This window comes from Trachymyrmex cornetzi, unplaced genomic scaffold (genome assembly GCF_001594075.2).
Source record: "Trachymyrmex cornetzi isolate Tcor2-1 unplaced genomic scaffold, Tcor1.1 scaffold223, whole genome shotgun sequence".
NCBI lineage: Eukaryota > Metazoa > Arthropoda > Insecta > Hymenoptera > Formicidae > Trachymyrmex > Trachymyrmex cornetzi.
In genome coordinates, this window is record NW_017296881.1 from 2,883,333 (window position 1) to 2,907,853 (window position 24,521).

Below are 24,521 nucleotides of genomic sequence, written 5' to 3' on the forward strand. Positions count from 1 at the left end.
CTCAAGCTCCAACAACTACGATGACGATTATCCCGCCTTTGAGAAATGTGCAGTAACGTCGTTGTCGTGCAACGGACCAGCGTTCGAGCAGTGCTGGACCGAGGCCCGGCCGGCGGCGTTTCTCGACCGGCGGGGTCGCTGAACCATGCACTTGTCTGCAACTCGTTGCAGCGCGCAACGTATAGATCTGCTGTGTTGTGCATCGCACCGCGCCGCGCTGCTCTGCCGGAGAGTGCACCAATTGCGAAACTGCGGCCGACCGACCGCACGGTGAACCGTTAAGACTGAAAACGACCAACATGGCCAATCACCGCTGCGACGGTGACAATCGCGACAGTTTAGCGACTAAAAAAAAAAAACCGTTGATCGTTCGAAGAATTGAGATAAGACGCGCCCCTTCACTCTTATCGGATATCGATCTCCTTCCTTTTCTTTGTTAGGAGAGAATATTTTGGTATTATCAGTTTAAAAGCATGGAATGGATAAATGTACCATTGTCGTTTTTCTTTTATCCCGTCAGATGCGTGCGATAATTAATATTGAGGTAGACAGTAACAGCTATAACAATAGTCAAGCCAAGTGCGCTCTACTTTTTAAGAATAATGTGTTTCACTATCAGTTTTACGTACGGTTATCGCGATGGAGGTTTCTCGATAACATTCGGATTTTGGGAGACGCAGGCTGCAGTGAGACCACCGCGGCTAGTGGTCCATGAGAGATGCAACTCCCTCAGGCTCCGGTCATATCGATCGACAGAACACGTGTTCTCCCACCCAGTGATTCTCAACTTATTACTGCAACTGCGTGTTATTATAAAAGCTGTATTTCATTACACGGGATTTATCGATTTCTTTCTTTCGTTAAATAATTATGCCTCGGTATTTTCATTTATTTTTATATATATAGTTGCAATTGGAGGGAAACGTTTGCTTGCGAGATATAGCTTTCAACAATCATGAGTTGAACGAAACGTGCATAATATCGCGCTTGCGCGCGTTCCAAAGCGAGCTCCTCACAGATCCTACGCACCTCTTCGCACTTCGAAGCGCACTCGTTCGCGTGAGAACAAAATCAGGGGAAAGCTGGTTCGAGCACGCGCGCGCGCGACTTGAGATTCTAGAACTTTTCTGTTTTCTCGGCCAACTTCTCCTCTACCTTCCACGAAACGCTCACCGTCGCTTGACGTGACGTCGCTGTGATTTTACACGCGAATCGCATTACTTTCACGTTAAATTCCGCCGGATTGGGCGCTCCGCAAATAAGAGCGTACTTCACCTGCTCCATCGTACAGCGCGACTATTATAATATGTACGATAGCGAGCGAAAATTACATGCATATTTGTTGCCAGGGCCAAAAGAAGACATATCGTTTCTTCTCGCTTAATTGGAGCAGCAGTAGCAACGTATAACCATTATTTCCGCGTATTTTTAGAAATCGATCGTCCATACGTAGCGCACATTAGAGTATTCTAGCTCCTCCACGTCGTTCATTGTACAAGAAGGAATGTTATAACTAGACCGATGCGCCGACGGCTTTGTTCACGATTTTATTATTTACTGTCATTTACAGAAAGCGAGCAGGGTTCTTGGGAAAGCGGATTGTCGTACGAATGCCGGTCACTTCTTTTCAAGGCTCTGCATAACTTGATTGAACGGTGTTTGCTATCCCGTGACTTCGTTCGCTTAGGAAAGTGGTTTGTGCAACCTTACAATGGCTACGAGAAACACCGTTGCAGCAGGTAAACGCTTGTTTAATAACAATGTCTGTTATTGAGTTCTGCAATTTCATAAAATATTTTTTTATATATAAAGTAATGATATTTTATTTTATTTTATCATATGTATCTTATCATGTAAAAATTAGACACACATTTAAAATGTACAATAGCGCATTCAGAACGTATATATTATATCTAAATGTTTCATAAAAGAAGTACATAAATTTTCATTATGAAATAAATATTCGGAGTAATCTCGGAACTATATATTCGATAATTTGATATGTGTAAATGTTTAATGTGAATGTAAATAACACATAAATACGTAAATAGGATGTGTACATCTCATGTGTCTTATTAATTTAATGTGATAAAGAGTATAATGCACCAAGTACACAGTACTTTTTCAAATTACAGTGTAGATTCGATCGACATATCTTTAAATCTTTTAATTATATTTACAGCAGTCATCTGTCGTTCTCGTTTGCATTTTTCGTTCACGGAGAAAGTACTGTGTGCGCAAGTGTGGACGTCAGGCAGCATCCTGCGGTGCGACATCTCACGAAGACATGTCTACAACGTACTCAGACCTCTCAATCCGGTGTTAAGGGTAAGTATCGCTTGCTACATAGAGAAAAAGATTTATAAGTACAGTTAACACGATGAAATATTGATCCATTATTAATGTCAATATATTTCTTGATTTATTCCACAGTGATCCTAGCCCCTTATGGACTAGCAGGCACATTAACGGGTCAGGTGAGCCGTATGGACAGTCAACTTCTCGAAGAATGGAAACATTTCTATCCAATCAGTACCGGCAGTAATCCGGAGACCGGGCTTCCACCCCTCGTGGAGGTCCTCGTCGGTGGCGTGCGCATGCGTTATCCTTCTTGTTACGTCTTGGTTACGGATATGGATGATACGCCACCTGAAACTCCTCTCTCGCCTCCAAGCAGCCCCGTCACTTGTGAGCGACCCCTTTTAACGCAACAGGAACTGAGCGCAGCTACCGAATTACCGGAACGCGTGTGGGCAGAATGTACTTTGAGTTCACCAGTGTCTGCTTCCAAGACAGAATCTTCCACGGAACCTGGAACCTGGACGTTCGTGGAACCGACGCAAAAGTCTTCCTGTACCTGTTCATGTTCGAAGTAAGAACAGCAGAAGTTTATGCTTCTTTTTTATTTCGACTTTATTGCATTGTGCAAGACACTGTCTTTAGATTCCTGTTTCTTAGATTTCAAGTATAAAAAATTAATTGTTTACTATATATAACTTTTAATAAATTTATCATTAAATTGCTTTAATTAGTTCAATAGCAAATCAAAATCAATTATATATGGCCTTTTTTATAATTAAATACAATAGTAAACATTTAATTTTTGACTATATATTGCGTCAGTTGAATAATGTTAGTAATATTTGCCATCATATTGGTTTCTGCCATTATTGCATGTAATAGCACAAAATATAGAATCGTAGAATATCCAAATTATTACAGATAAGTAGTAGTATGTGATAGCTGTTGTAATGTGTGCATGGAAATTTAGTCTTTGAAAAGATAGCTCAAAAGCAATTCTTAATGACGAATTTGTTAATGTATTTATAAAGTTATATTTAAAGCAAATTAAATTAGGTACTTATTTATAATTTTTGTCCAAAAACGCATAAATTGTTACTATAACGAAAAGATTGTAATAATATTATACGTTGCATTTGAGCTTCTATAAAAAAGCATAAGTATGTTTAGGACCGAGTATTAATGAGATACGAAATCCAATCAAAAGAGACCTGAAGTATGTTATATTTGAATAGAAAAATTGACTGTAATTTTTTTACGTTTATATAAATCAATAAAGGCTAGCTTAAAATAACATACCGTAAATACAATCTTAGCTAAATCTTCCTTGACATTTAAATATGTTGCTGAACTCTCATATTTGAAGAATTATGAGATTGCCAAAAAAAATACTTGGGTATGCAAATGTTATTTTTGTAGCCATTAATTAAAAAAAAAACAAATGATCATAATGTATCATTTCATATCAATAATTTCAATGAGGTGTTCAAAACTTGATTAAGACAATGTAATATTTATTAATAAAAATAAAAATGATTATTAAAATATAAGAAGAAATATTAATAGTAGAATTACTGTGAAATAATTCAAATAGATAACTCAAATTCTTAAAAGAGTTGTTAATTCGCAAGCAAAACATTTAGTATTTTGTTTGAATCATTTTCTTAAAGTATACGATTAGACATTTATCAAAATAATACAATAGAAATCGTCACAAGTATGCCGTATTTTAAGTTAGTCTTTTTACAATTTCACGAAGTTGATATATGAGTTGTTGCTTCAGGATTCTGTAAGGTAAAATAATAGAGAGATGCGTTCGCAAGGAAACGAGATGTTAAATGCATCGGTTGCAGGTATACGACCCCCGGGGGTTGGAAGAGCCTGGCCTCCTCTCAGGTTCAGAGGGAGAGGGTAGATAAAGGTGGACGGAGGGTCGTACCGTTTCACCGACGGTCTACCACTCAGTGGGACGCTTGTCCCTCTGTCCCTGCTAATGCCCCCAGGTGGGTAATTTCTAGGCCCCCAAATACAAAGGGAGAAAGAGATCATCTTCATCATTTCTCTTAATCAATCACCGCAATAACGCCAGTTTTACGTATGATCATAATGATCCCCCATAACTCTTCACACGCAGATTCATCGCTTTTGCAACTCCATCATGTAATATATTCAAATAACTTGACGCACAATATAACGTATTAATCAGATTTTATTTTAACTGTACAAAGGTGCGAGGCATGTGTCTTTTTAAACGCGATCGAGTCGCGGGTGAAGAAAGACGAACGGCAGACTAATATTTTTACACTTGAGACGGTGTAAAACTGTGCAAATATCATCTAATGGTATAACGATATACTTAGAATTTTTCAGTGGGTAAATGGGACTTCCTAATGTCAATATTACGTGAATCCTATGGTATAAGGTTGTCAATTTTTTACATGTACTAATACAATGTAATGAGTACAGACATGTATTTAATGTCAACGAGTAACAAGTTTATACCAACGATACGTTCCCTTAGCGAATTATTTCTATATATTATATATCACTTATAAAAAACAAAATAGTTTATGAATTTTTACATATAATCTGTCGACCTAAAAATATGTTCATACGCATGAGATTCGGTAGCAGACGGAATCTGAGCTTTACACATGATTGGTAGTGCACTTCAGCATATATCTTCCTCGTATTTAATTTGCTTGTGTTACACGTAATATAGAAAATGGTATATGCTTTGCATGTAGATATTGTTCGATATTTCCAGCATTTATTTTACCTTATGAGTTGTCGTTTTTACATCCATCTACATATAACAAGCTTCTATTCATATTCATACACATTTTATGTTTCGACAAGCGCAACATACGCTTTTTCTCGAACGATTCATCGTCTTAGTTGCACAAAGTTAATTACTTCAATAACATTATTAATATGTTGAGAAAAATTAACGAAAATATATATGCTGTTCTAATGTAAAGCTAAATTATTTTTAAATATATCACAACATGTCGAAATAATCACGATGTAGGGAATACTGTAATCTAAAAAACTATAGTCTAACGTTTTAATAATCTAGTCCTGAAAAATACTGTTTGCCATTTTGGATTGGTCTTCCCTGTATCAGAATTGACTATTCAATGCTTTTTCACGTTCTTGGATATGGATACTAAACTCATTTTCTCTTTACAACTAACAACAATTGTTGGACATATCCGTAATCAATCTGTTTAAAAATTGAGTAGGTCGGTACTGAGTAGAACGGAAGCACCTAGTACACCACCGGGCGGTCCACCTTCCTACTCGCGCGGACCACCAACGGGAGGAGATTGTTTACCGGTGCCGTCGGTTGGCTCACCAGGTTCTCCGGCACCATCGCCCCTCCTGACTCCACACTCCGAGCCGGCGTCGGTCCCGCCCGCGGAGCCTACGATGCCGACTCTCAGCCCGCAACCTCCACCAAGTCACACAAACACTGCCCTACCCCTAACCCCGTCGCAAGGGCCCAAGTCCATTTCTTCCGCGTGCAACAACCAGGTGCACAGTCCGTCGGTTCCTGGACCCGTATTGAAACGACCAATCTTGGTATCCCGAGAGTACGAAGGTGCTCTCTTGGAAGATGAGCAACCGCTATCTTGGCTCTACGATTATTCGCTCCAGGAAGCTTGGCTGAATCATCCTGTGAAGCGTTTTAAATCCATGAACATCAGCGCCCCGCCGACCAACCGGAGCAACGTTCTGTATCCACCAATGAACTCTCAAACGCTCCAATCTCAAGCTCCTAAGCTGGAAATTAAACAAGAACCTGTCGCAGTTGTAAGTGATATTTATCATTGACAAAAAAACAATTAAGATAAATCGAATCACTTAGCATATTTGTAAATATATATTTGCTACAAAAATATTCAGATTTTATCAAATTATAGAAAGAGGATTGCCTCTTAGATGTCTTTTAGAACCTTATTTAGTGGAATTTTATATAATTTATAAAATTTAGAAATTACTGGAAGTTTGTAAAATTAATACGGTTTGTCTCATATTTTCAAAGCAAAAAAAAATAAAATACGATTGGCATATACACAAAAAATTTTTTATTCGAGAATTTGAATAAAAAACATTTCAGTATTTAATTAAAAATTATTTATTAACTTTATTTGTGGAAAAATTACAAAAATATTCTTAGCTATTTTTAGTTTCGATGCAAATGTCTAGCTGCTTCTTCATTCGCGTTATTAAACGCATTAACGATAAAGTATGTTTTGTGATATCAGGGCGAATGTATCGGAAGAAGAACAGATCCATACGAGTTCGATGCGACAGGCGAGGAAAATGGCACAAATGTCGATGGCCTTAGACGACAAAGGGATGATCCATCTAAACCAGGATCTCTTTTCACCAGTGAGGGTCTTCAGCCTTCCTATAAAGATTTAGATCAAATATTCGACAACTCCGATCCTGATACTTCCAGCGATGAAACGGTAAGTTCGAATTTATTTTAAAATAACTGATATAATTCTGTACATGGCACAAGGACATAAGAGAAATTAGAGACACCGTCCTCGAAGATCGGATAGATAGGATGTCTTTATGTTCACAGAATCTGAACCAACTACAAATACAAACGCCACCAGGCTCGAATAAATCTGGTGGATTGCACGAAGAGACGAGGGTGGACGGTGCAAACAAGAATAACAATCGAGGAGTCACAGTTTTACGACCAGAAGAATTATCCAAAATGTTTCCAACTCCTCCTTCTCTAGAGCATAATCCTGTTGCTTCGCCTTGCCAACTAAGTGACCCACTCATGGACCAGACTGAGCTGCTGATGCCTTCGCGACCGCTCAGACACCTGCCCGACATCTATCCTAATATGGGTTCTCCACAAGAAGAGCCAATTGACGATTGGTCATACGTGTTCAAGCCGGCGGCCATCAGCAAGATGGTCGGTTCTTCCAAGTACGCACCTCTCACGAATCTGCCTAGCCAATCTCTGCCATCCATCACACTGCCATCGCACTGCGTGTACAGACCTTCCTGGCAGTGCAATCCTGCTTCCACCAATCAGGCGGACAAACCTCTTCCACCAACCAGGCCCGGATCAGTGCAACAGCAACAGCAGCAGCAGCAGCAACAACAACAACAACAGCAACAACAGCAGCAGCAGCAGCAACAACAACAACAACAACAACAACCTTGTCCACAAAGTCCGGCGCCACCTTACCGTTCAAACACTCTGCCTGGTAGGCCACCACCACCCCCATACGACCAACCCAGCCCAGCCACATCCACTACTTCTTCATATCTCAATAAAAATCTCAATAGCATCGAGGCGGATACGCCGGGACCCGCTCGCGCACCCGAATCAAATTCCCTCGTAGTGAATATTCTTCTGGGTGACACCGCACTCAATATCTTCCGCGATCATAACTTCGACAGTTGCAGTCTGTGTGTGTGCAATGCTGGGCCCAAGGTTGTAGGCAATATCAAAGGCGCTGATGCGGGCGTTTATCTCAGCAATTCGTGGGTGGGTTCTGCGCTCTTCCAAGACGACGATCAAATCAGATGTAGTTGTGGCTTCAGCGCCGTAGTGAATCGACGGCTCGCTCATCGAGCGGGTCTGTTCTACGAAGATGAGATGGAGATCACGGGCGTCGCCGAAGATCCGGCGGAGAAGAAGAAAGGCTCGCTTACCGCGATCGCGTGTCCTGGAGCGAAAGCGGCCCCCGAAGGCCTCGACACGATACCACCAAATGTTCTCGAGTTATTACGCGAGCAATGCCTGATCGTTCAAAGTTCTGCCAGCAGTTTGTATAGAGCGGCCAGGATATGCGCCACCGTGAAAAGCTATCCGACGTTGACGCCGACGGTGAACACTCTGGAGTTCAACGATGGCAATGAGGTATGCGTTGCTGCGCTCGATCAAGGCAAGCTCGACGGCGTGCATAACGAGAGGGCGGCGCGTGTAAACGGCGTGCATCGGTGGGTGTTTCTCAGGGCACGAGGTCCCCAATGTAGCGGCGACATCGTGCGAATGATGAGGTCGCTACAACCGCTGCTCCAGGATGCGGTGCAGAAGAAGTGTACGACGCGCATGTGGGAAGCGCCGTATACTGTCACCGGACCGCTCACGTGGCGACAATTCCATCGTTTGGCCGGTCGCGGCACTGACGATCGTTGTGAACCACAACCAATACCCGCTCTAGTCGTCGGATATGATCGTGATTGGTTGTCATTGTCGCCGTACGCGGTCTGCTTCTGGGAAAAACTGTCTTTAGAACCGTTTGCCGGACCTAGAGACGTCGCCTACGTGGTCGTCGCACCTGACAGCGATTGTATTGTCAGTAGAGTAAAATCATTTTTCCGAGAACTTTCCTGCACGTATGAGGTAAGTGCAAGAATTATTTTTGTCTTACAATTTTAATGTTTTCAAATCTTATACATTTCTCTTTTTTCATCACAACAACAAGACTCGATTATATTTAATATCGATTATATTTGATATGAAAAATACCATCACTATAGAAGTCTCATCGATGTCTTTGTCTTTTTATCACGATTCTTCAAAGGACAATAGTATTGCTATTAATATTGATAAATAAATTTTATTTTATTAAATTTATTAAACAAAAAAAGAGTAATTTTTGGATCTTTGAATCTTTATTGCAAAATATTATTGTGTGTGTGTGTGTGTGTGTGTATGTATATATATATATATGCGTGTGTGTGTATACATTTTACGTAGATAGTTTGGAATTTTTTTCTTTATTTTTCTAAAATGTGTTCGAAAAACATTTTAAAACTAATCCTTTTTTGTATTATTATTATATCCAGTTCTTTCGCGGTTCGCTCAATTAATATCGCCTGCGATAAGAAATATTAAAGTTTGAGATTTCGATATTTTTAACTCGTCGCAGATTTGCCGATTAGGAAGACACACGCCAATCTCGAAACAACTACGCGATGGAATTCTGCGTGTCGGGAAGTCGACTGTGCAGAAACTAGCGAAGCAACCGATGGATGATTGGTTCAAGTTTTTGGGAGAGAATCATATAGGCGAACTGTTGAGATTGTATGCCCAAGTGTGTAATCATCGATTGGCTCCATATTTGACGCAGGTCATACAAGATCGTAGTTTGTTGGATCCTGGTGATTCTCAACAAGCAAACAAACAGCAGCAACAACAATCCACAACAATTCCCGTTCCCGATACAATGCCAGCTACACCCGATGTATTATCAACCAAACCTGAGTCTGTCGGTATGTTTTATCGATGATCGCATTTTAATGATACGATTTTAGCGATACATCGTCCCTGGGGTTGAGTCTAGCGAGATTCGTTGCCTTTTATAGAAGGGGAAAATCCGAGGAGCGAGACTCCCTCCTCAAGCACAGCAACGAATCAGACTACTACTAATACAACCGGTAATACGACACCGACATCGCAACCTACAAGCAACACGACGCCGATTACTACGACCACAGGTCCGGACGAGGAAGAAATCGAACCTCCAGCCATCGTTGTTTACTTTGTTGAACCTTTTTCGTTAGGCGGTACTGAGGATCCTGATCGACGTCGGCTTGCTATTCTAGCTCTACTCAGAGCTTATTCTTCTGCGATCAATAGCATGCCTGAAAATATGAGATCAAACATTCACGTTCAGGTAATAAATTCTAAGACTGGATCTTGATGATGAGGAATTAATAATTTTAAAACTCAGTTGATCACAGTATTTTAAGTTGTGTTTTTATGACATTCTAACAATTTGCTTTTAGATAATATCCTTGGAAAGCATAATGGAATTGGGTCGAGCTCGAGAAAGGCGAAAGATTCAAGATGAAATGAGAGCCTTGGCGTTGAATGTCTTCTTGCAAGGACGTCGATTATTAAATCATAATTCTATGGTGAAAAGCCTTACCGGTTTCGGTACTGCCGCCGCTGCAGACATCTTCCTCAAAAGTAAAGATGTAAGGCTCTATGCTCCATTGCTATAAATTAATGCTTACCACGTGATTGAGGATTGCCAAGTTCCGTTTGTGCGCTGCGATATTATGATGTGAAATTAAAATCCATGCTATGCATAAATCATTTTTACTCATTTAGTAATAATTCTCTGTATTAGGAACGAAATAGGGCACCTTACCGTCTCTACGCACCGGCCTTCGTATTAGCACCATTGCGGGCGAAGAGCGAAGCTCCCGAATCATTTGGCATGCCGAGACCAGAAGAATGCGCGGTGCTCTATCTGAGTTACTGTTTGAGTGAAGATCAGTCTTGGCTATTGGCGGCCGCAACGGACGATAGGGGCGAAATTTTCGAAACCGCTACCATTAACATCGACATACCTAACAGAAAAAGAAGAAAACGCGCTTCAGCTAGGCGTATTGGCCTTCAAAAACTTATGGACTTTATATTGGGTGTAATGTCCCAAGGTGTAAGTAAAAATTTTACATAAATTAAAATCAACATTAATAGAATAAACTAACAATATTTAATAAAGAATATGAGAGTCAACACAAAGTTACAACGCAAAAACAATATTTATAATAATTTTTCTCATCTGAAAAAACAAACATTTCGACCTTTATATCAGATCATCCTCAGTATATCGTTAACAGTTTCAAATTATTAATCATATCTCTATTACAAAGCTTCAAAAATTGAAATATACGTCGGTTGCAAATAAAACGTATACGCATCGTTAACATATTAACAAGGAATTAACTGTAGAACAATAGTATGGAATGGTTGATTATGTTAGAAAGTGTGGTGGGGCAAGCATTAAAGGAGGGGAGTTAGAATCAGAAACTTAAGAGGGGAACAAATGGCTAAGGACAGGAAGATAATTATCGGGATAAATATCAGGTAATCGAACAGTAATCACTTTGTGTTTATTCAGACCACGGTGTTGTTTTTTTATGTGTATTCCGATACCATCCTCTTATTAAAAGACAACTCAAAATATGCAAAATTGATATTTTTTCCCATTAATTTTTTAATAATGACAGAATACTTGATATCATAAATGGCATGAAAAATCACAATTCAAATTCTCATTGATAATTTTTGCTCTCGTTAAAAACATTTGTTCTTTATCATTAAATATTATTCATTTTATAAGTATTATTTCTGTTTTTTATATCGTTCAATTATTTTTGTTGCAGGTACAACCATGGAGACTGGTCGTTGGTCGAGTAGGACGCATTGGACATGGTGAATTGAAAGGATGGAGCTGGTTACTTTCTAGAAAAGCCCTTCTGAAAGCTTCAAAGCATCTGAAAGAGATATGTGGACAGTGTAGTCTCTTATATCCCTCGGCGGCACCTTGCATACTCAGTGCGTGTTTAGTCTCACTCGAGCCAGATTCCACTCTGAGATTAATGGCCGATCAATTCACTCCCGACGAAAGATTTAGTCAGGCATCTGTAAACTGCCAGTTATCCACACCTCAAGATGTCACATGTACTCATATACTTGTTTTCCCTACATCCGCTACCACTCAGGTAAGAAAGTTTAATTATATATACAAGATTAATTACATTATTTATTGAATATAATTAGGCTAAATCCTATTGTTGTTTTAATATTTTAGTCGTCGCAGACCGCATTTCAAGAGCAACACAACGTACCCGAGTTGGGAGACGACGAATTATTTTCCGCTCTAAACGATGATATGCCGGAAGGTATGGAGGGAATGGGTGACTTCAACGATATTTTCAATGTTTGGCCTGAGCCGGGCGCAGGCGGTGGGCAAAGTCCAAGCGGAAGTCCGCACCGTCCTGAAGGTTCACCGCATGGAGGAGATGGCGGTGGATCAGGCTTGGGCAATCACGATGGGCCTGGCAGTCCATTTCCGTGCAGCAACACGCCAAGAGTAAGTTTTGTTTTTTAAACTAAGTCTGCGACTATATTGTATCCATGTGAAATTATATGCAAATTTATGTTATTCGCAGATAGCAACGACTGAGCAAGCGGAAGAAGTTGGCACGCTTCTACAACAACCGCTCGCTCTTGGTTACCTAGTATCAACTGCGCCAACGGGACGAATGCCACCATGGTTTTGGGCAGCTTGTCCACATCTCGAAAACGTTTGCCCGGTATTCCTGAAGAACGCATTACACCTGCACAGTCCCGCAATACAACAGAACAGCGACGATTTACTTCAGCAACAAAACGCACCTACTGCTCATCCATTGGACTCGCAGTATACCACTGACGTGCTTAGGTTTGTATTTGCGATGATGCTCGTAATTTTTGCTTTCTAGACATTTTTTGCGCGAAATTTGTTATCGTGCGATTTACGTGATTGACAGGTACGTGTTGGAAGGGTACAACGCACTGTCATGGCTTGCACTGGATGCAAACACCAAGGACCGACTGTCCTGCTTACCAGTGCACGTACAGGCGCTCATGCATCTCTACCATGCGACGGCAGCTCTCGTCTGACCCACACCCTCTCCCGTTGTAGTGCAGTATATGCACCTCTCTCACGCACTCCTTATTGTACCGTCACTTGGGGCTTTACGAGAGCAACTGATTTCCTATGCCCTTTACCTATACTACATTAGTTAGGTACTTAGAGAGAAAGAGATTGTCTAGGTACAGAGTACGATCCTTCTCGACCATATGTAAAGAGAACCGAGCTTTTTTACTCGGACTCTAATTAATACACAAGTTAGCGCGATGAAAATGCAAAGGCTGAAAATGCAGAACTCGATGAGAACGAACAGCGACTCTCTTTACCATTTTTCTATTATAACAGGCGAAATAGATTGTACTTTGTGTTTATGATCGTATCTCGTATTTCGTAAGGAAAAAATGAATTGCGCATCCAATACGACCATTGCCAGCGAAAGCAAATGTGAGACTTTGCGAATGGTAGAAGCGAAGATGCGAGTGATGAAAGATACTGTGAGAAAGGAAGAAAGATAGGGCAGGAAAGAATGAGGATGAAAGAGAAGTATAGCGAGAGAAGTGCGAAAGAAATAGAGAAAGAAAGTGCGTGAACGAACGAGCGAGTGAAAGAAAGAAAAGGTGAAAAAGAGAGTGCATAATAAGAAAATGATTTTCGATTGCCTCTCTATCGATAGATAGTTGAATTACAAATCAGAATCTCTAGAAAAATTACGTAACCAAAAGTTTTTAATTGTAAATTAAATTTTGTACAAAGCTTTTATTATTAATGACGACGAAGTAATATAAATGATATTACGTTGTTTTTTAATTTTATATAGATGATATAAAAAAAAGAGAGGTGGACTTCTTTTTTATAAGCGATGCCTCGTATAAGCCCCTGGTGTGAGAAGTATGACGATTATAATATTATATTATGCTCGCGCGGCACTGGGTCGCTGTTATCATGTTTCCTGGACCCGTTAGCGCAATTTTTCGATGCTGTTTGACAAATTTTATTCGGATTAGGTGACCTCTATATATTATACATACATTATAGTGTAAAATATTGTTTTTAAATAATTTATGAAGTGAGACATCGCCGAGATTAGATAATTGAGAATGAAAGAGGGAAATAACCGCGAGTGTGAAAGAAAAGGAGAGAAAGAGAGAGAAAAGAACAAGCGAGAGAATGAGAGAACGAGCCAGTTATGCAGAGATTGTTTTCCTCCAATTTAACTTTGAATGCAAAAAAAAGAAGAAAAGACACGAAGAGAGAAATTGTGGGGCGCGTCTGAGTGGAGCCACGGTGGCCAATTGCGTCAGTCGCATAGTACAAATATGACTTGTACATAGAACCCCTAACTCCCTAATTAATTGGTTAATTTACTCACACCCACACTCACTCTGTATCTATAGTATTTATTACTGGGTAGTACGTCATTATTGGGATTATTATTATTATTAAAATTATTATTACCATTATTATATTAATATTACGAAATACAGTTTTATGTGTATATATATAATTACATATATGATTTTTTCGTATTTGCAACGCCCGAAAAATTATCTCGCAAGCACAGTAGAAAAGATGTTTTTCGCTTCTATGAACATGCAAAAAAAAATGAATTGAATTTTTTTCATTTGCCAAATGATTGCTCTTATCGTCTCGAGTTTTGTGTGCTAATATCTTTCTACTAGTCGATATCTGATTGCATTGCCAATTAGGTAGATAAGTTTTTTTTAAGGAAAATAAAACGTGATACTTTTAAATACCTTTAAAGAGAAAGGAAAATACGCGGCATTATTCTTCGACGACATATATATTAAAATACGACATTTGTTCTAAGGATCATACGTTTTATTCAGTTTAAACTCTTAAGAAATTATTATCACATCTCATCTTATAAAATTTATCTGTCATAATTTCGTTCTAAAAAAAAATTCTGTATCTACGCATATCTATTGTGCTTGCACTATCTCCCTATCTTTTCTAGTCTATAACTATCCATTATGGCCAGTGTTTTTTAACACAGATACGTATAAAGACTTCATGTGTTTAAGAAGTACGATATATCACACTTTTCATCCGCTGAGAATATATTACACTTATATATCGTTGGCTCGAATGGACTAGTATCATGTATAAAATAAAAATTACAGAACCTTACGGTTTATTTACGACAGTGTACGGACTAGTATTCGATCAACGTCGACGGTCGATCCGGAGAGGATCTCTCCAGGCTGTGACTGATACCATATGGCCTCAAATGGTAAATCAGATACTCCAGAACATACATCATGTTCGGTGACACGTAATGGAATGAAACAGCACTGTCTGAACAGCAATTCAATCCATCCTTGGTATCATAATAGATATACTTCCAATACCAGAAATTCTTATCTACATGATTTGGAATCAAGTGATGTTCCGGCACAAACGGAAAGAATCTACCGCGCCCGTGAGGATCTCTGGTATCCATCGCGCGTACACCAATTTTTTCGAGACATTTTCCCATCTCCACGTCCTCGGCGCCGCCGTTATCCGGCCGGCACTTTGTCTTATCGGGTAAACCTTCTTCCACAAATTTGCGTAAGCCTTCCTTACTAAGTACATATCCCGCGCCACCGCTCATGTAACCTTGCTTCACGAAAGGTTTAAATCTGCATCCGAAGTACAATGATGAATTTGGATTATATGACGATAACATATATCGCAAATTTTCTACCACCACATATCTGAAAACACATAAACGCAAAAAAATTATTTTTTTCAATTACATACATGTGTACAACGTATTTAGTAGCACAACTCTCTTGATTGTGGATAACATTGTTCATTTAAAATAATCACTATCAAGTTTTATTTAATTCTTTTGTCTAATTTATTCAATATTACTTGTACTTATATTTTTTGTTAACCAATATAAAAAAATACCAATTTGTGTTACTTGTTTATATGTATTGTACATTATACCGTAAAGATAAAATCGTGAAAAGAATGTACATGCATATCGTGTTGTATAGATAAAATTTATCACAAATATAGAATACACTTACGTATCATCATCAGCTTTCATGAACCAATCTACTTTATCTTTGTACTTCTCGTAAGCATATTTAAACGCTTCTTTGGTTTTAGCCCATAGATTATCTCTACCTTCCTTTACTGGTAATACTACAGTGGGTAAGCTGGCGTCTAAAAATAAATAGTAAGTACTGTACAAAAATTCTATCTGCGTATAATAACCTTTATCTGACGTTTAAAATACCTGCCGCAGAACTCATGAAAAGAAGTACATTGCAACGTTTTCCCCATGTCGCTTTCACATGACGAGCCTTGCTCTGATGGTTCTTTGGACCTGTCATAATCCAGCAAAGAACACGCACTTTTCTCGCCATATCCTGAGCTATTCTATCTTCTCCTTTGTGGAAATCTTCATCATCACCATGAAATTTTACTTCTGTTTCAGGGCCAACCTATCAGAGAAATTCAGTGATGAAACTTAAAAATCATTTTACAGTTATACTTATACAGGGTGTTCCGAAATTCACGAATCAAAACACCATAACAAGAAAGTTCTCGAAAAATTAGTTAATTTTCGTTAAGTTACTTGTAAAATTTTTGAAGTAGTTTTTGAGATAATAAGGATTTAAATATGGTTAATTACGTTTAGATGACCATTAATACGGGTCATTATTTAAATGTAATCTATAGCTAGCCATGTTAAAATTCGTAAAGTAAGTACTGCTTAAAATAAAAATTTATTAAATTTATTAAATTAAAATACAAATAACTTTTTTACTTAATTTTTTTTCGACTACTTTTGCTGTGGTATTTTGATTTATGAATTTCGGAACATCCTGTACAATAACTGTATATGTAAAAAATGTTTTTCGCATATATTTTAATCAAAAAGAGAAGAAATTCATCATTTTCCTCATAGGTACAGCTATAAGCAGAATTAATACGCATTTATGCCGGCTTATAAGTTTCTATGTTTTGTATCGAATACTTACAACATATTCTGAATGATAGATCAAGCTGGCATGAACGTTTTAAAAGTATTGTTATTTGGAATATAAAAAAATGCATACCTCTGATTCCAGTTCTGAATAATGATGAGGATCTCTAGAAAGGCCAGAACTACCTGGTACCCAACTAAACATGTGCGGTACATCTCTCGTAGATGTAATGAGCAAACATGCTGATAAAAAGCCGAAAACCGTCCCAGCAACGAGTGTCAATATAAATCGCCGTCCACTTCGACCACCTGTGTGAACAACTAATTACTGTATATTTTATAACTGTTACAATTTCACATTTACAAACTATGAATTAATACAGACAGAGTTAAGCATACATTTATTTATATAAAATTAAATGAACACTTACTATCGAAACTAGGTAGCCGCTGCTGCACCATGATATATAGGTAATATAAATTGATTCAACTCAATAACGCTATAAATGCTTGAATATAAATTGCAGTCTCCTTCGCATTCATTTTTGCTCATATAAATGCATGATATGATACTTTATTACTGCCTTCTAAAACATAAAAACATATTATTCTTGAGGCTTCCACGGGTGCTTTCTATATAAAGATTATGCGTTTCGCGGATTTTCTACGTGTCCAGATCCATTCTTGAAATGCCAACGTTTCGTGAACCTTGCAGTCCATTTCATCAGAGCGAGGAGCAGCTTGATACTATAGTAATACTAAGTAATATTAAGTATCAGGCTGCTCCTCGCCCTAATGAAGTGGACTGCAAAGTTCATGAAACGTTAGCATTCCAAGAATGGATCTGGACACGAAGAAAACCCTCGAAACATATAATCTTTATATAAAAACATATTACTGTTTTATGATTAATATAATAAGAAAAGAGAGATTACTGTGTTAGGCCGGCCACACATGTTCAAGTAAACTCACACAAGTGGATTGTACAAGTATACTTGACAAATTTACTTAAACGCGTGTGGCCAATCTCAAATAGAAAATGCACTAAATGTTGAACAACTTTTGCTGCAATATTTATATTATCTTGTAAGATATCAATAAACTTTTTAAAGTTTGTTAATAAGCTATCCTAAAAGTTAATTTATCTTTCCTTCATGTTGCAGATGACTGTTTCACAATATTAAAATCAACATCAACTACAACTCCAACATCACGTAATATTTATGTTAATAAACTAAATTCATTATTATTCAATAACTTCATATACATACCTGATCATCAAGATGTCTTGATAATACGATAAACTCTTCAAGGCCATTTCTAAGCTCATATATTGAACTCGTCACTTACACAATAATGTAGATAATTTTCGCTGAGCACATCTTTTCATGCTCCTCGTATTTTTATAGTTAGCTAAGAATGAGTGCTAAGAGTTGTATATATAAGCGTATGTATAATGCAGTATCTTCGATTCAGAGGACTGGAGATCTGAAATAAAAAAAAAACTGTAAAAATAGCAACCAAAGACAGGTGTTTGAAAAGTCTGGAGACGAGAATACTTGGAGACAATGCTATATTCACAGTACACTTTTTGAGTTATATGTCCATTTATATCTCTGACTGTATAAACAGTTTATCGGAAGTGTTCTTTGATAACGAAATAATGGTTGCATGATGCTAGATATAATAGCACTTTTGTTTCACTGATAATGTTAGTTTGTATTGTATATGTAATATCAGATGTTATCTCCAAGCAAGCAAAGCGATTTTCTACAAAGGCACCGGTGTCAGAGCACAGGTGCGAAAACAGAAAATAGGAACTATATGTAATAATGCTCGGTCTACTATTATGTTAATTACAGGTACATATATAATAGCGAATGTGAAAAGCAGCCGAGTATCGCGTTCGAAACGTTCGATCGTCGCCTAGAGAGTGACATTGCATTCCTTTAAAAATACCGTCGGTGAGTCGGCGAAAGCAAAACAGAAAATGAATTGTGCAATACGCGATAACAGGTCGGAATGCGATATTTTTTTGCGACAGTCATCAGTTTTCGTCTAGCCGTCTCTCTTATTAAGCCAAGTTATACCGAGAAGCACTCGTTCATTAATCCGTTTACTAAATTTATTTGCACAGTTGTGCAAATATTCGCACAATCGTGATAAATATTTACGGCCCAATATCACCGTCACTATACACCTCGCACGCGTAACGAGGAATTTTCATTCACAAACCGTACGAAGTATCGTGGCCCACTGCCAGTCGTCGATGGTGCGCCGGGGAATGTTTGTTCGCGCCGCGCCGCGCCGTCGCACGAAGTGAGTCGTGCGATTCATCAAAGAGAAAAACCTCCGTCAACACTTCTCGCGGTCACTCACGGATCCGATCATCCGATTCCGGATCCTCCTCCTCGAGCTTCCGAGAAGCGCGCGTTATTCCGAGACATGTTTACACAGCACGTCGGGAACGCCGTCGATGTTCCGTGATCAATTACAAGATTAGAAGAACCGACACGACTTACATTTCTCCTTCCCCCCCAGGATTCACAGGCGAGCGTCTTCGGGCGACGGCGTCATCCCGCGAGCGTTATCGCGAGCGACGCGTTAATGGGCACAAAAGAATCCGCGAACATTCGGGCGGCGATAACAATCGGCGATGCGCGCGTCTCGCCCTCCCCCTCGCAACGAGTGTTGTGCAGGCTGCATACGCGCGCACGCGCGCACACGCACGTTACGTCTGCTGTGTAGTAGGTACATACGCACTGATTGGAAAGTATCCGTGCATAGCGTGCACCGAGGCCGTCTCCATCTGCTCCATCAATCTCCATTCGACTCGTGATGCTCGTGACGTGACGTCGTAGACGGCCATCTCGCCCAATCTCACCGATATTCCCGTATCGCGAGGAAACGCCGAGAGCGCGGGGGAAACAAACCACCGAACCGACGCGATACGACCTGATACGACTCAATTCGTCATCCGGTATATACGTTACATGCGCGTGTATACGTACATGTGTCTGGTCGGTCGTATGCGAAACGCGGCGTGCCGCAGAATCTCTTCGTATCATTATCGCGCGGAGATTATCCCGAAATTACGCGTTTGTCAGCATATATTTTTTCCACGCGCGCTCATGGGAGACGAAGTTATTATTTGTCGATTCTCGCATATTTATCAGCAATCTCTACTTTGTTATTTTGCGGCTGCGGTTAGTAATTACGATTGATGATTAACCGTTCACGTGTATATACAGGATCCGCTAAAATTAGCAGCACGATAAGTTGTGTTCTGTCATTAATAAAAACGCGAATGACAGCCATTATATTCGGCGTTGAAGAATTCAGTTTGATAAAGAGATCAAACAATAGCGAAAACTGAAATTGGAATAAATTTATATTAAATAAAGCGTTCTACGGATATAATAAATTTTATGTATATGTATTTCAGTATAAAGAACAAAAAAAATTATTATAATCATCGTTTGATAAAGATTCATGTGAATGTAAAATAATACTTAAATAGAGTACTCCAGGATTATAATTGTGCTGTACATTTCAACATTACATTTACATGAAATATTTAAAATAGTTTGATTTGAAAGGCTTATTCCACGAACGCTAGATAACAGTAGCGAGTTTAAATTTATTTGTATTTAATACATAGAGATATATAAACGTTTCGATCTGTCATCAGATCATCTTCAGTATTTAAATTAAAATCTTTATAAATTCACACAACATAATTAAGCGACTCATTCATTACACACATATTCTACGGTTATATTTCGAGATTGTTCATTTCTACTATTTAACAATTATCCAATATATCTTGCATCTAATATATAAGTATGTGACTATATCCAACATAGTTGTTCGTGCTATTATATTCCAATTTATGAGCTGCTCCAGATTTGTAATTCTCTTAAGTCAGATCCCATACTTGGTTGTATCATAAGAAGATGAATGATTCTTTCCATTGTGTCATAACGTATTAAAATTCATCATTTTGTCCACTTATAATATTAAATACAAATAAATTTAAACTCGCTACTGTTATCTAGCGTTCGTGGAATAAGCCTTTCAAACCAAACAACTATTTTCTTTCGACCCACGGTTTCTTTATTATTTGTTATGAAATATTTAATTACGTTTATGTTTAAATTGAAATTTACACAAATCTATTTCTTATAGACAAAACATATAATTAAATAGAATGTGAAATATGTACACTATAAATTAATTGGATCATAAAACAATATAAAAAGAAGTAGTAAGGCTTTAGGATCAAAATAGCTGATTTTAATACCGACAAATAAAAAAATATATAAACGAGATAGAAATTGCTTTAGTGCATAGTTCAGTGTAACGATAAAAAACAGGCTTCTATTAAATATGATGCCTACATAGATTAATTTTTTACTGTACAGATAACGAGATAACATAGTTTACATAATTTATATTATTAGTACACGTGTATAGATTAGATTATATTTTGTGAGGGAACGCACAACTCTCTGAAATATTCCATGAAAACATATTAACTAAAAATATACGGCACAATTCTGATGGGGGTCGATTATATGCTTGAAACAAGGTGAAAATTACAAAATCGAAATTATTAAAATACTTATAATTTCATTGGCCACGTACCAAATTCGCTCATTTTTATAACTTTTATTCGAAAATTTCAATATACATAATTGACCCGATAGCTACAGCATCTGCCTTACCGACTGAATAAAATAATAACGTACTACCGTCGGTACTAATCAGACAAAGGTAAAATAATTTTCTGCAAGTAATTGATCATTCAAACAGAATTACAAATTTTATATAAAATCAAGATTCGATTAATATATTTGATATTTCGCTCAATTTTTTTATACGGAAAAAGTTTTTATAAACATTATCGCTGAAAGTAGATAAAAAACTGAAAAAATGCATAAGTATACGATTTCTGATTTTTGAAGAACACAATCTTATATATATTTAATTTAAAAAAATTTTATTTTTTTGAACTCCTCTCTCTGTTCTAGTTTTTCAACTGTTCTTTAATCTGACCATAATCGACTGAAATACTCATCGAATCACGACGCGCGATGTTTTGAACCTTTTGAAATTGATATAGCAGCATATGGCAGATGGCTGTGTTGTGTGTGAAAGATTGACAGTGATTTACTGACGAATAATCGCATATTACGATCCACGGTGATAACACTGACAACACAGTCTGCCGTTTCGCAATGTCCGCAAATTACTATTTCGCTATTGTTGGCCATGCCGATAATCCGCTATTCGAGATAGAGTTCAACAATGCTGGAAAAGACGCAAAGGTTCGTTTTGAGGTTAAACTACAACTTTGCATTGACTTGTCGACTCTACCATTCTATTTTTTTTTCTTTTAGAAGGAAGATCATTCGCATTTGAATCAATTTATCGCCCACGCGGCGCTCGATCTTGTGGACGAGCACACGTGGAAAACGACGAACATGCATCTAAAAGTTGTAGATAAATTTAACCAGTGGTTTGTTAGCGCGTTTGTGACGGCGACCCATATCAGGTTTGTCATGGTGCACGATAGCAAGAATGAAGACGGAATCAAGAACTTTTTTAATGAAATGTACGAGACCTATATAAAGGTAATAGTTACTTTAATAATATTGTAGATTTAGAGTGCTTTGCAGCAAGAAACAGATGACATTGTAACACTGTGAATCCTTGGGTGTTTTCCAGCAAGAACACAGTCAGACGTAGAGTAACACAATAAATCAGTACATCCTTGTTGTTTGTCTACGTTAAACAAGGATGAAATGATTTACAGTGTTACACGGCGTCTGACTGAATCCTTGCTGAAAAATGTCTCTTGTATGCTAATGTTAAACAAAGATGAAACAATTTTGACTTGTTATCACACTACAGGTTGCTGATTACAGTTATTGGTTCTATTTTTGCCAATTACGTTGCCTAATCTGCACTCGCTGCATCATTATTGGCTAAAATAGAACCGACAACCAGCAACCATAACCGGCAACCTGCAGTGTGATTACGGCTTTACCAAAGACATAGAGAATGGACTGCGCGATCCGTGTGTTAAAATGGTCGATAGGGATGAGAGAGAGAGGGACCGTGGCAAACGACCATTGCTATCTCTTCATTCAATGGTATAATGGGAGAGAGAATGAGAGAGATTGGCCGTCTCCTACGGACCTCTCTCTCTCATTATTGTCGACCACATTTGATATATTACTTAGATACGGATCGCGCAGTCCATTCTCTATGTCTTTGGGCCTTATAATGACTGGTATTTATAGGATGCTGTTTAACAAGAGACACAGATAACACAGTGTAACACAGTGAATCATTACATCCTTGTTGTTCGCCAATATTAAATAAAGACATAATGACCACTATGTTACACTGTGTCTCTTGTTAGAAATCACCAAAGTTAGTTCTTATATTCAAGTATCTTAAGTACAAAAATGTTATAAACCAATTACCGCCTTAAGTAATGTCTCAAGATACTAATATGCAGTTCTGTAGCTAGTATTCGTAGTCTGATATTTGTGAAGATGTTATGAACCAATTAAAGAGCTGTATTAGCATCTTAACATGATCTTAAAATAAGAACGGACTATAATAAGAAAGCATCATTATTCACTGATATTATTTACACTGATAAAAATTGAAATTCCAACACTAAGAAGGAATTATGTTAGACAAATTAAAATTACACAGAACACATTTGCTTACAAGTTATTACATGAATATTAATTGCAAGATTATAACTTACAGACAAGTGTAGTACCATAGAAAATATGGACGTTTCCATTAGACTAGAGTTTCCATTAGATTAGAGTGTATAAAACATTAGTGTCTGCTCGTAAGCATTAGTGTCTATAAAAAACTGTGATAACGTATCGTACGTTAATAATGTGAATGTATAGAATATCTCGAAGATAACAAACTACATATTGGTAATTAACTCGGTTTAAATGAAGCCGTGTAAATAAGTCTTCGAGAGAATTATAGATTATCATTTTGTGATAATGTGATAAGAATAGATATATGAGCCATATATGTGCATTTGGACGTCTGCATTTAATATGGCAATGAGCACAGTAGGTATTGAGGAAAATAATATTTAATTTTTATATGACACTGCATTCACATCATAAGGGTATATCCACACAAACTTGCATAGCTCTGCATAAACGTATAAAAAAAATTATCCAATCACATTTCTCCTATAAAAACGCACGTAAAATGTGATTGGATAATTTTCTTTGTGCATACGTTTATGCGGTTATGCAAGTTTGTATGGATATACCTTAACAGATATAATAACTCGTATAGAGAAATAGAGTGTAATTTTCGTTCACCTCTGTAATTCTTTCTTGATGTTGGGATTTCAATTTCCGTGTATATATACATTTCAACTTCAGTGTATATGAACATAACTTTACTTCAGAAATGTTGTGTTTCTATGTTTCAGTATTCAATGAATCCATTTTATAAGCTAAACACTCCTATCAAATCTGTGGGATTTGAGAAAAAGGCACAGCTATACGGTAGAAAATATTTATCTTCATGAACGTAATGATTGCTATTAGTAAAAGTAAAGATATCTTAATTTGTTTCTCTTCAATTTTATTCAAGATTTCTATGCTATAAAATATGCTATTGATAGGCGTTAGAAATAAATTGTTTTCCAGTATTAAATAATACCATTTAAAAAAAGTTGTAACTGTTCACATTTTGATTTGTACAATATATATGTATATAAGTTAATTGCACTTAAGTTGTTTATGTAAAAATTTATTTATTATATAAAAGACAAAATTTATCTTATATATATATATATATAT

The 24,521-nt window shown here is 37.7% G+C and overlaps 3 protein-coding genes across 6 annotated transcripts in view; 2 read left to right on the forward strand and 1 right to left on the reverse strand.

The window, feature by feature from the left end:
- The window catches only part of skd (mediator complex subunit skuld), a 32,860-nt gene extending 20,115 nt beyond the window's left edge, over positions 1-12,745 (forward strand). The window contains exons 2-16 of one of the 2 annotated variants that reach the window (XM_018506235.1): positions 1,571-1,739; positions 2,183-2,328; positions 2,434-2,872; positions 4,155-4,304; positions 5,547-6,117; positions 6,573-6,779; positions 6,899-8,686; positions 9,216-9,558; positions 9,652-9,962; positions 10,075-10,266; positions 10,422-10,733; positions 11,464-11,802; positions 11,892-12,173; positions 12,253-12,524; positions 12,613-12,745. In XM_018506235.1, the coding sequence (XP_018361737.1) occupies positions 2,487-2,872; positions 4,155-4,304; positions 5,547-6,117; positions 6,573-6,779; positions 6,899-8,686; positions 9,216-9,558; positions 9,652-9,962; positions 10,075-10,266; positions 10,422-10,733; positions 11,464-11,802; positions 11,892-12,173; positions 12,253-12,524; positions 12,613-12,745 (5,286 nt within the window). In that variant the 5' untranslated portion in view covers positions 1,571-1,739; positions 2,183-2,328; positions 2,434-2,486. Of the gene's footprint in view, positions 1-1,570; positions 1,740-2,182; positions 2,329-2,433; positions 2,873-4,154; positions 4,305-5,546; positions 6,118-6,572; positions 6,780-6,898; positions 8,687-9,215; positions 9,559-9,651; positions 9,963-10,074; positions 10,267-10,421; positions 10,734-11,463; positions 11,803-11,891; positions 12,174-12,252; positions 12,525-12,612 lie in introns of those variants that run through there. The other variant, XM_018506236.1, reaches the window with a different exon arrangement.
- A 1,694-nt stretch (positions 12,746-14,439) lies between these two features.
- Positions 14,440-19,804, reverse strand: C1GalTA (Glycoprotein-N-acetylgalactosamine 3-beta-galactosyltransferase 1). Of its 3 annotated transcripts, none has more exons than XM_018506437.1 (7): positions 19,419-19,804; positions 17,931-18,147; positions 17,091-17,246; positions 16,793-16,980; positions 15,967-16,174; positions 15,755-15,893; positions 14,440-15,433 (listed from the first exon to the last, which is right to left on the reverse strand). In XM_018506437.1, exons 3-7 carry the CDS (start codon positions 17,119-17,121, stop codon positions 14,890-14,892), a joined length of 1,110 nt encoding a protein of 369 aa, XP_018361939.1. In that variant the 5' UTR covers positions 17,122-17,246; positions 17,931-18,147; positions 19,419-19,804; the 3' UTR covers positions 14,440-14,889. The 3 variants fall into 3 exon arrangements, with proteins under 3 accessions (XP_018361939.1, XP_018361940.1, XP_018361941.1); XM_018506438.1 differs by lacking the exon at positions 19,419-19,804 and adding an exon at positions 19,182-19,366; XM_018506439.1 differs by lacking the exon at positions 19,419-19,804 and adding an exon at positions 18,895-19,364 and having other exon boundaries at positions 16,793-16,968.
- Positions 19,805-21,404: 1,600 nt separating this feature from the next.
- On the forward strand, positions 21,405-24,269 carry Trs20 (trafficking protein particle complex subunit 2). Its single transcript, XM_018506085.1, has 4 exons — positions 21,405-21,435; positions 21,693-21,989; positions 22,062-22,295; positions 24,149-24,269. The coding sequence occupies exons 2-4, from the start codon at positions 21,900-21,902 to the stop codon at positions 24,245-24,247; spliced, it is 423 nt and encodes a 140-aa protein (XP_018361587.1). The 5' UTR covers positions 21,405-21,435; positions 21,693-21,899; the 3' UTR covers positions 24,248-24,269.
- The last annotated feature ends 252 nt before the right edge of the window (positions 24,270-24,521 follow it).

What these genes read in the sequence shown, in the direction of transcription:
- C1GalTA (XM_018506437.1), bottom strand. Translation starts at nt 17,121, where the DNA reads ATGGTGCAGCAGCGGCTACCTAGTTTCGATA. An exon ending in GCGGCTACCTAGTTTCGATA is followed by an intron (nt 16,981 to 17,090) that starts GTAAGTGTTCAT and finishes TACAGTAATTAG; the next exon opens with TTGTTCACACAGGTGGTCGA. An exon ending in ATGAAAGCTGATGATGATAC is followed by an intron (nt 15,434 to 15,754) that starts GTAAGTGTATTC and finishes ATGTGTTTTCAG; the next exon opens with ATATGTGGTGGTAGAAAATT.
- Trs20 (XM_018506085.1), top strand. Translation starts at nt 21,900, where the DNA reads ATGTCCGCAAATTACTATTTCGCTATTGTTGGCCATGCCGATAATCCG. An exon ending in ATGCTGGAAAAGACGCAAAG is followed by an intron (nt 21,990 to 22,061) that starts GTTCGTTTTGAG and finishes TTTTTCTTTTAG; the next exon opens with AAGGAAGATCATTCGCATTT. An exon ending in TGTACGAGACCTATATAAAG is followed by an intron (nt 22,296 to 24,148) that starts GTAATAGTTACT and finishes TCTATGTTTCAG; the next exon opens with TATTCAATGAATCCATTTTA.